Below are 10,989 nucleotides of genomic sequence, written 5' to 3'. Positions count from 1 at the left end.
GAACTTAATAAAATGGAAAACACAGATTTCCTTCCTCTGATTTTGACACAAAAGAGATTTTTTTTTAGTGTCTCTTAACTTGCAGACATAAATCATAATGTAAAAACTGACAGAAACTCAGGTTATGCTGTACATAGCCTGAGTTTCTATATCAGCTGACAGAAAATTGGTTAATCTTTTTATAATTGTTTCCTTTTTATTTCATATGAAAATTCCAATAAATATAACCTCATGCTCGCTGATCCTGTACAGAAAAGTAACCGTTACAGTTCAAAACAATATCCAGTTGTGGTCAGGAATATATATTCACTTATCGGCACGGATCTCATGGGCTTGTAATGATGTCCTCGAACTTTTCTTTATCAAGGGTGGAGTGATTGTACAGCGTCTCTTTAATGACTTTAAAAATTGATTTTGGATTTTACTAATCCATACAAGGTCAAAAGTAAACACACATTCCCGCTATTATTTGGTTAGCAAGTTCCACTCCAGCCTGACCCTTTTGTTATCCAAAAAGAAGTCCTTGGCATAGTTTTGGATATTTGACCACTCTTCTTGGCAGATGTTTATTTAAATTGGCTGATTTCCTGACTCCAGCTTTAAAGTGTATTCCACAAATTTTCAGTAGAGTTGAGGTCGGGGTTTTGAGGAGGCTGTTCCATAAGCTTAACATTGGCCTGTTCTATCTATTACAAAACCAACTGTGATGTGTGTCTGGGATCATTGTCCTGCTGGAACGCCCAGGTGTGTTTGAATTTAAGCCGGTTATTTATTTGAGCCGAAGTTGAAGAATCTGAAGGTCGTCCCCCAGAGCACGATGCTACCACCACCGTGCCTGGCAGCTGGTACAGTGTTCTTGGGTTTGAAAGCCTCACCTTTACCCCTCCAAACATCTCTTGTCACTGTGGTCAAAAACCTTAATCGCAAACAAGCAATTTTTAGCTGCGTTTGAATGTTTCCGTTTCTTCGCAGAGGGGCTTCTCTCTTGGTCGGCAGCCTCTCAGTCCACGGCGATATAAAACCTGTACTTATGTGCAACTGTTTAAACCCGTGATCATGGACCCTGCAGTTGTTAAAGAATGCCACAAATTTGTTTAAATGTAAAATTATTCAGAGTTCTTCTGACTTTGATGAATCCAGCGTATATATCCTGTCAAATTATTCCTTTTCATGCTCGCAAAGAGAAACTACCGGTTCTAGTCGATCGTGATCACTAATGAAGCAGGCCAAATTAAAGGACGCTGTCGAACATTCAGCGCTACTTTTTAAAAGGTTTAAGAGAGTGCATGTATTCTTTTGAGCCTCTTTGATTACATATCCAACATAAATCCAAACTTGTTCATCCAGTTCTTCTTTTTTAAGGTCATTAAAGATGTATGCTATACAATCATTGTATCCTGGAAAAAGAACAGTTCAAAGAAACTATTAAAAGCCCAAATTTACCGTGACATTCACGGCCATGATGTGTACATCCTCAGACCACACCTGTATTGTTAAACAATGGTTCATAATGTAACTTCCAGATTTATTGTTAATATATTTTATTACACGTACTTTTTTAAATGTATTCTATTAAAGGTTAGTTAAGACATGGGAAGGTAGTTATTTTGTGGGGGTTGTTTCCCTGCAAGAGCAGCGTGATACTTGAACAAATATGCACAGATCTGGGAGCAGTGCTACCGTTCCAATATTCAACTCGAAATGTACAAAGTTGGCACAAAACCGACCCGCAGTCAGATCTGACGTAGTAGCACCTAATACCGAGTTCTCGCGATATTTAAGTGACGACATTTCCTGTGTTCACCGTGATTTTTTTGAACGGCCCAATAAGAAGAGGCGGCAGGATGCTTCAGCTTGAACAGCCCAATCAGAAGGCTCTAAAGCAGGAATTTAAAGGTCTGTGCGGCGTTTTCGGTATGCCATAACTTCTGCTCGAGCACAGGTAAGCATGTGTTAACTCCTTACTGAGACTTTTAAAAGTGTTTTACGATTAAGTTTTGAAAAAGAAGTTGTTGTCTTTCTGCGTGTGGTTATTGCATCAACTGTATTTTCTACGTAAAACGCTTGCCCGATAGCTTAAGTCAAACAAGCAGTACCGCCATATGTCTTAATGCGCGATCACGAGGCGCTTCCGTGTGCTTAAGGACTTCTTCTAAATGTCTTTCAGGAATAAACACGACTAGAGGCTATTTTTATTTTTGCCCACCGCTGTTGACATTTCCTGTTACTTAAAAATGGCTGAGAACTCCCCCCGTCTGAACCAGTTCAAGAACAAAGGCAAAGATGTCAATGTGAGTTTCATCTGCACTATTCACAACTGCTCGCTGAACGGCAAGCTTGTGAGACTTGATTATTTTATTTATTTGTATGTGACATAAATGCAGGAGCTTCGACGCAGGAGGGTGGAGGTGAACGTGGAGCTGCGCAAGGCCAAGAAAGATGACCAGATATTCAAGAGGAGAAATGTGTCTGCGATGCCTGAGGAGGCCACTTCTCCTTTACAAGAAAGAAGCCAGAACTGTCAGGTGAGCACTTGAAAGCATGATTTGCTGTTTTGCTTCAATCTGGCATTGAGTAAACAGAAAAAACGGATCTAGTCCCAACAGCTTGGTGCTAGTGCTGTGCAGTACTGCCAATTTTGATCTGATACTAGGCCTCTATTGCCAATATCAATAATCATTTTGTTTCAATGTCCACAAAACTAGAAATTGAGTGGGTTACATACTATCCTTTAAACTCAGTATCAATCTTATTGTGCTAGTCAATCAGTCAATACCAATACTGCTGTTGGTATCAGTACCATTGGGATTGATCTGCCCATCTGTTAGGTTTTTGTCAGTTTTAAATTTGCATGTCCAATAAACTGCTTTCTGGTGTCCTGTGCAGGGGCTCAGGCAGTGGACGGTCGAGGAGATTGTCGCAGGAGTGAACAGTGGGAATTCTGAGTCCCAGCTCCAGGCTACACAGGCTGCACGGTAATGACTGTGCATTAAAGAAATCATCCTTTTTCTTTTTTTCCCATAAATAAAGGCTACATAACTACTGGCACAGTAACTCTTATGTACCGTTTTGAATACAGGAAGTTGCTGTCTCGTGACAAACATCCTCCCATTGACCAGCTGATCAGCGCTGGTCTCATCCCCAAGTTTGTCTCCTTCCTGGGATATGTGGACTGTCCTCCGATCCAGTTCGAAGCATCCTGGGCTCTGACTAACATCGCCTCCGGGACGTCCGAGCAGACGGCCGCTGTCGTGTCAGGCGGGGCCATTCCTGCCTTTATTAGCCTGGTCACATCCCCCCACCAGCACATCAGCGAGCAGGCGATCTGGGCCCTTGGAAATATTGCTGGTAATTAATATGAAAATATTCATATTTGTTTGTTTTGGGGTTGTTTTCGTTTTCTTTTTTTTTTTAATATATTTTCCCCTCCTTTTTAGGTGATGGATCAGCTCTTAGAGACAAGGTCATCAAGCATGGCGCTGTGGCCCCTCTGCTCAGTCTGCTGGCTGTCCCTGACCTCAGTGCATTTAGTGTGAGTGTGGATTCTGTTTCTCTTCCTGTTTATATCTGGAGAAAGTTTCAAAAGTTTGACATGATCAGACTCGATCGTTTATTCTCCTCCTTGGCCAGTAGGTGGTTTCCTAACTCAAATATAACTGACCTTGTGCTCCTCTCTCATATTTGAAATCTTTGCAGGCTGGCTACCTGAGAAATGTGACGTGGACACTGTCAAACCTGTGCCGCAATAAGAACCCCTCCCCTCCTATGACAGCCATCGAGCAGATTTTACCCGCTCTCGTCCGTCTGCTACACCACGATGACTCGGAGGTGCTGGCTGACGCGTGTTGGGCTGTTTCATACCTGACAGATGGCCCCAACGACCGCATTGAGGTGGTCATCCAAACCGGTTTGATCCCTCGTCTGGTGAAGCTGCTTGGCTTTGAAGTCTTGCCTGTGGTTGTACGTATAAAGTCTTGCTTGAGTTTCTTTTATGTCGTAACTTCTCACCCAGTCCCCCTGATGTGCAGCGACTTGTTCTCACTGCATTTCCTCTCGCCTTTCCTCAGACTCCTGCACTCCGCACCATTGGCAACATTGTGACTGGGACAGATGAGCAGACACAGGCGGTGCTGGATGCTGGAGCCTTGGCCATGTTCCCCCCACTGCTTCGCCACAAAAAGGCCAACGTTCAGAAGGAAGCTGCCTGGACTCTGTCTAACATCACAGCAGGAAAGGACTCACAAATCCAAGAGGTCATCAACGCAGGCCTCGTTCCATACATGGTTGAGCTGCTCGCACGGGTATGCTTTTTGTGTGTGTATGTAAAGGTACATATTTTATACCCTTTATTTATTTTTAAATTAAATGATCTATGTTCCTTATGAACTTTGTCTGCAGGGAGACTACAAAACTCAGAAAGAGGCTGTATGGGCAGTTACAAACTTCACCAGTGGGGGCACTGTTCAGCAGGTGGTCTACCTGGTTCAAGCCAATGTGATTGAGCCACTTCTGAATCTCCTCTCCTCAAAGGACAGCAAAACTATTCTTGTCATCTTGGATGCCATTACCAACATTTTCATGGTGAGTTGATATTTATATTTTTGCAAGATTCGATGATGGGGTTTTTTGTTCTGATGATAAATGACATCACTGGTGTGTTTTGATCTTAGGCTGGGGATAAAATCGGTGAGTCCGACAAGCTGAGTCTAATGATCGAGGAATGCGGTGGACTGGACAAGATTGAGGCGCTGCAGTCACATGAGAATGAGATGGTCTACAAAGCCTCCCTGAACTTGATTGAGAAATACTTCTCTGAGGAGGTGGGTTATAGTCCTGGAGAGTGGTTTGCAAAATGAGCATTTCTGTGCCTTTTTTAACTTTAATAAGAATAATTATTTTATTTTTATTTTTTTTAAAGGAGGAAGTCGTGCAGAGTGTCATCCCAGAAGCAACCAATGACGGCTATGCGTTCCAGATCAGTGAAAGCCAGAGCACTTTCAATTTCTAGATGGACTTCTAATACCTCTCCTCTCCCTACTGTACCATCATTTCTATTGTGCGTCCTTTGTTCATGTCTGTGTGATGTTTTACTATTTTTGTTTGTATGTGTTGTACATACTGTTTTAACATGGCTGATGAAACAAGTCTGTAAATAAAGTTGTCAGATCGTGTGTGTGGTTTTAGTTTATTGTATCTAAACGGAGTGCTGTAAAATGGTAAATGGCCTGTATTTGTATAGGGCTTTACTAGTCCCTAGGGACCCCAAAGCGCTTTACACATCCAGTCATCCACCCATTCACACACTGCTGTAGTCTGAATGACTACAGGGAGTGCAGAATTATTAGGCAAGTTGTATTTTTGAGGAATAATTTTATTATTGAACAACAACCACGTTCTCAATGAACCCAAAAAACTCATTAATATCAAAGCTGAATGTTTTTGGTAGTAGTTTTTAGTTTTAGCTATTTTAGGGGGATATGTGTGTGTGCAGGTGACTATTACTGTGCATAATTATTAGGCAACTTAACAAAAAACAAATATGCCCATTTCAATTATTTATTTTTACCAGTGAAACCAATATAACATCTCCACATTCACAAATATGCATTTCTGCCATACAAAAACAAATCAGCGACTAATATAGCCACCTTTCTTTGCAAGGACCCTCAAAAGCCTGCCATCCATGGATTCTGTCAGTGTTTTGATCTGTTCACCATCAACATTGCGTGCAGCAGCAACCACAGCCTCCCAGACACTGTTCAGAGAGGTGTACTGTTTTCCCTCGTTGTAAATCTCACATTTGATGATGGACCACAGGTTCTCAATGGGGTTCAGATCAGGTGAACAAGGTGGCCATGTCATTAGTTTTTCTTCTTTTATACCCTTTCTTGCCAGCCACGCTGTGGAGTACTTGGACGCGTGTGATGGAGCATTGTCCTGCATGAAAATCATGTTTTTCTTGAAGGATGCAGACTTCTTCCTGTACCACTGCTTGAAGGTGTCTTCCAGAAACTGGCAGTAGGACTGGGAGTTGAGCTTGACTCCATCCTCAACCCGAAAAGGCCCCACAAGCTCATCTTTGATGATACCAGCCCAAACCAGTACTCCACCTCCACCTTGCTGGCGTCTGAGTCGGACTGGAGCTCTCTGCCCTTTACCAATCCAGCCACGGGCCCATCCATCTGGCCCATCAAGACTCACTCTCATTTCATCAGTCCATAAAACCTTAGAAAAACCAGTCTTGAGATATTTCTTGGCCCAGTCTTGACGTTTCAGCTTGTGTGTCTTGTTCAGTGGTGGTCATCTTTCAGCCTTTCTTACCTTGGCCATGTCTCTGAGTATTGCACACCTTGTGCTTTTGGGCACTCCAGTGATGTTGCAGCTCTGAAATATGGCCAAACTGGTGGCAAGTGGCATCTTGGCAGCTGCACGCTTGACTTTTCTCAGTTCATGGGCAGTTATTTTGCGCCTTGGTTTTTCCACACGCTTCTTGCGACCCTGTTGACTATTTTGAATGAAACGCTTGATTGTTCGATGATCACGCTTCAGAAGCTTTGCAATTTTGAGACTGCTGCATCCCTCTGCAAGATATCTCACTATTTTTGACTTTTCTGAGCCTGTCAAGTCCTTCTTTTGACCCATTTTGCCAAAGGAAAGGACGTTGCCTAATAATTATGCACACCTGATATAGGGTGTTGATGTCATTAGACCACACCCCTTCTCATTACAGAGATGCACATCACCTAATATGCTTAATTGGTAGTAGGCTTTCGAGCCTATACAGCTTGGAGTAAGACAACATGCATGAAGAGGATGATGTGGACAAAATACTCATTTGCCTAATAATTCTGCACTCCCTGTATAGTGTATTCAAAGTAATGGCTGTTAGTGAGTTTAAATGCTTTTTAAGAGTTTGTGTTAATAAACTTCCAAAGTCACAATGCATTAGTTATAAACAGGAGCCCTGGAAAAGCTATGTAGAGCTTACATAATACATATAGTATAATTTCCTAAAACAGATTCTTTTTTTAAAAAGTTCATTCCAAATTTCTGGACCTCTGCAGGTCATAGATTTCACAAAAAAAGCTCAGTGGATTTGATCTTTAAGTAGAAGCATGATGTGCTGACAGTATAACTTAACTGGTGGTTATTTGAATTGGCTTTGTATGGAGCACTAGAAGTGGGACACGCATTAGAATAAAGAATTTGGTGCTCCAATTGTGCAACAAAATATGCAGTAAAATGCCTAAAATTTTATTTAGTAAGACATTACTAAATTTATCATTTAAGTAAAGTAACACTAAATATTTCAAAATTAATCCAATAATTCTTTAAATCTGATGGATTTTGCAAAGAACTACTAACTCAAACATTGAAAACATTTTAAAACCCATCCGTTCTTTTATTTCTGACCTTTAAAATGGTGAATGCAGTCCTCATTTTCAAATCCATTTCCCCACTGTTTCCTTTTCCTGTTAGCTCATGGATCATATTAGAGGCAAACTTGTGGTGTAACGGGCCCATCTATTAAATCTGCTATGCCCTGCAAGGCCAGCTGATGTGTGTCCATAGTGGGAGGTGGTCTATTAATCAACAGATACCTTTTGGTTTTCCACAGTCAGAGTTTAAAGATGGTTGGTTGCATCTCACCTAGTCTGTGAATTTTGGTGGTTAGTTGATTTTCTGGGTCCACCTCGGAAGTTGGATTGATGGGAAAATGTCATCAACAGTCAGTGGTGCAGGTGGTCGCCAGTCTTCCCCATCCATCTGAAACGTAGCTTCTCTTTTAGACTGGTTTCCACTCCATAGTTGAAATATGTCAGACATATTATTATCTGGGACTGGTAGACCAGGCAATGGTGGCTGTTTGGTGAAACTGTGGAGAAGGACTACTGGCTTCTATGTGATATTTCATCTCCAGCACGGCCGTCTGTAGTCGCCAATTTTTTTCCTGCCTAATAGGTTTTAAAACCTCTACTGAAGCAGATGTAACAGGTGGATATTATTGTTTTTAAGACAGATAAGGGTTAATGTTTAAAACTGCCTGCGCCCACCTCAATGCACATCCCCGCAGTAACTCAACCAGTAATTTTTGTGCCGTCTGACGAATAGGTTCAACTCTGTTGTCTAAACACCAAGAAAAATTGCCTTAAGAAATCTGAAAAAATACCTCAGGGGTTGGAACAGGTCTCTGCAGGGGTTTGGGAGGTGACAGTGGCGAAGGAGCGAGCAAAGGCTGTGCCTGGGTAGTGACAAGTGGAGGATTAATAGTGTGAGATGGGTGAGACGCAGAAGAAACAAACATATCCTAGAGTTCAGCAATCTTTTGCACAATGGCATTTGACAGAGCATGTTTTGATGTGTGCTCAGCTTCTCTTTCTGTAGATCCAGAGAGCGACTCAGCATCTGAGTCCGCTGAGTCCATGTGAGCCTGATCATTCTGTCATAGTCTACAGTACAGACTGGACTCAAGATGCAGAACCCAGAAAGATTCAGTGAAGGTGTGTTTATTTACGGTGCAGTAGGGACGGCAGAAGAAATGTTAGTCCACAGAATCATCTCCACACAGGGAGAAACACACTCTCAGAGACCCACTCAGGATTCCCGCGGAGAGAAACGGAAGAGGTGAGGAGATGACACAAGCCAATGCATACAATACCTCAGATTACGAGCCGGTAACACTAACTAGTTCCAGTTCAACAACCATCTTAAACAGCAGGCAGCTGAGATGATTACCAACAGGTGAGTTTGTTATCTGCATCTTCAATGTGCACTTTATTTACATATACTGATAACAGGATCGCTTAAGTACCAAGACAAGCACCAATCCATGTAGTACAATAAATAACAGCATTCTTTCAGTGCAAAACTACACAACCACAGATATCACTGCAAACCTTGAGCGGTCCGTAACTGTGCTATTAACCAGCTCATTAACGTGACAGGTAAAAAAACAGTTTTTTTTCCAAACCACTTCAAACTTCAGTAGCAGGATATCTAAACATGCATCTGAACTACAGTTACCATTCTGTACACACCGCATTTCCACAGCATCCAGCGATACAAACCTCATTAGGGAAGTAAGATTTAACAAGTTATGTGAGAGTACGGAGGCACAATGAGACAGCAACAGCCAGAGATGCTCACATTAGCCACAACATTAAAACTACCTGCATAATGCTGTGTACAAGCCCCACTGGGGTGTGGACACAGGCACCTTGGGATGTGAAGTCTAGCACTAGGATGTTGGCAGTGGATCCTTTGGGAGCTGATGGTTGGGGAGTGGGTCCTCAGTGGATCTGGCTCCAATGTGTTCCTTGGATTCTTAATTGTATTTTGATCTTGGAAGTCTGGCAACACCTTGGCTTATTTGTCATGTTTCTCTGGCTGCTCATGTAGTCGGGGGCTGTCACTGTGAGGGAGTGTGCTCAGTCTGTAACAGTGTTTGGGCAGGTGGTCCACGTCAGGATTACTTCCACATAAAACCCAGACCCGTTAAATCCTAAATAAGTAAGTATAAAGGGCCACCTGGGAGGAAGTAAGTCAGGCATTCTGCAGGTTGATGCTTGGACTGCACAGCAGTGATTACACCTCTTTTCTTACATGTCTTACATCTCTCAGCTTGATGAATGTTACAAGTTCAGACTTTCTAAGGACATATGTGATATTTGAATCTTGCAAAGTACCTGGCTAATGTTTTTGTTAGCAGTCTCCAACAGTGCTGACATGGGGGAAAAAAAACTTTGTTTGCATTACATTCAGTTTTTACAAATATATGAAAAATAGCTTTTAGTTAAAATCGCTGCAAAGGATTTATGTGGGGCTTAGCTATGCCTAACAGTTCTCTGATTGCCGACACAGTTTACTCAACTAAAATTTTTGGTGGTTTTTGGTAACCTTTAAGTGCTGCAATTCAACTGCCTGAAACCAGCATGTGATCAGTCGCTATACTGCATTTAAAACATCAGCCGTGCACCTGTTGAATACAGAACAGCTCATTTGTGATCTCTATGAGTAAACCCAACAGAGTCCCCACAGACCCCACAGTGTTTTTATCTTGCTTTTCCCTGACACCTAGTGGACACTGATGGGCATGTGGTACGTGATGTATATGATTGAATAGAAAAGCCAAAATTTGTGTGGGGTGTTATAAGACATTTCACAGTGTAAAACCACTCTAACCTGTGGCACACTGCATACTGTGAAAAGTGTTAATGCTGTTTATTTACTTTATATACTCTGAACAGTATAACTACTGTATATTTTATCATCATTAGTTGATTAGTGTGTTTATTGGACTACAATTAGGCCTCATTTATACCAAGGTAAGCACTGGAAGTATCCAAGTCATTATAAATTCATAATAAATGCTAATAAAAACTGGAAAATTGCAAAAAGATTTCTTTTAGTTTCCATTTAATGGCTGATCTATTAGAAAGTAATGTATTTATCTCACAGCTTACAGAATGAGAGTTCATAGGTTAGGAGCTTTAGTGGCCCACATGTTGTGCTCAAGCATTTGCACTAAAAAGGCGATCAGTGTGTTTGTGTGCATTATGCTTGGACACTACACTATGTGTAATCTGTCCAACAAAACCCCTGCTGAGCTCTTCACCTCCTTTTAGAGTCACAGTCGCAGGAGCAGGGAGGAAATCAAACTCCAGCATGAAAGATGTGCCGGCTTTGCAAAACTCCTTTTTTTTCCCTAAGAAAGACCTGCAAGAGATTTGGAGGTGAGACACTGTAGTAGAGAGGCATCCCTCCTTGTTTACAGTGACAGGACTTAGGAGACAGAGGCATTAGTACGCAGCTACTCTGCTTATTCACATTTCTTAAATCTGTTAGTGTGATAAAACAAAGAGTACCTTGACCATTGCTTACGCCAACCATATTTTTTCTAGCCTGCTCCTAATATGTATTAAAGTCTGGTTACCATGTAGTTAGATGGACGCTAGGAGCTATTTTCTTACTGTAGTACCAGGCAGACTG

The 10,989-nt window shown here is 41.9% G+C and overlaps 1 protein-coding gene across 1 annotated transcript; it reads left to right on the top strand.

Moving 5' to 3' along the window:
• Window positions 1–1,834: 1,834 nt before the first annotated feature.
• kpna2 (karyopherin alpha 2 (RAG cohort 1, importin alpha 1)) lies at window positions 1,835–5,171 on the top strand. Its single transcript, XM_005737997.1, has 11 exons — window positions 1,835–1,942; window positions 2,168–2,291; window positions 2,385–2,525; window positions 2,887–2,975; window positions 3,080–3,348; window positions 3,438–3,532; window positions 3,697–3,960; window positions 4,068–4,301; window positions 4,399–4,581; window positions 4,671–4,820; window positions 4,919–5,171. Exons 2-11 carry the CDS (start codon window positions 2,235–2,237, stop codon window positions 5,006–5,008), a joined length of 1,572 nt encoding a protein of 523 aa, XP_005738054.1. The 5' UTR covers window positions 1,835–1,942; window positions 2,168–2,234; the 3' UTR covers window positions 5,009–5,171.
• The last annotated feature ends 5,818 nt before the right edge of the window (window positions 5,172–10,989 follow it).

Source organism: Pundamilia nyererei, unplaced genomic scaffold (genome assembly GCF_000239375.1).
Source record: "Pundamilia nyererei isolate P.nyererei 1_Seehausen unplaced genomic scaffold, PunNye1.0 scaffold00081, whole genome shotgun sequence".
NCBI classification, from domain to species: Eukaryota; Metazoa; Chordata; class Actinopteri; order Cichliformes; family Cichlidae; genus Pundamilia; species Pundamilia nyererei.
This window is presented reverse-complemented; position numbering and strand designations above follow the sequence as displayed.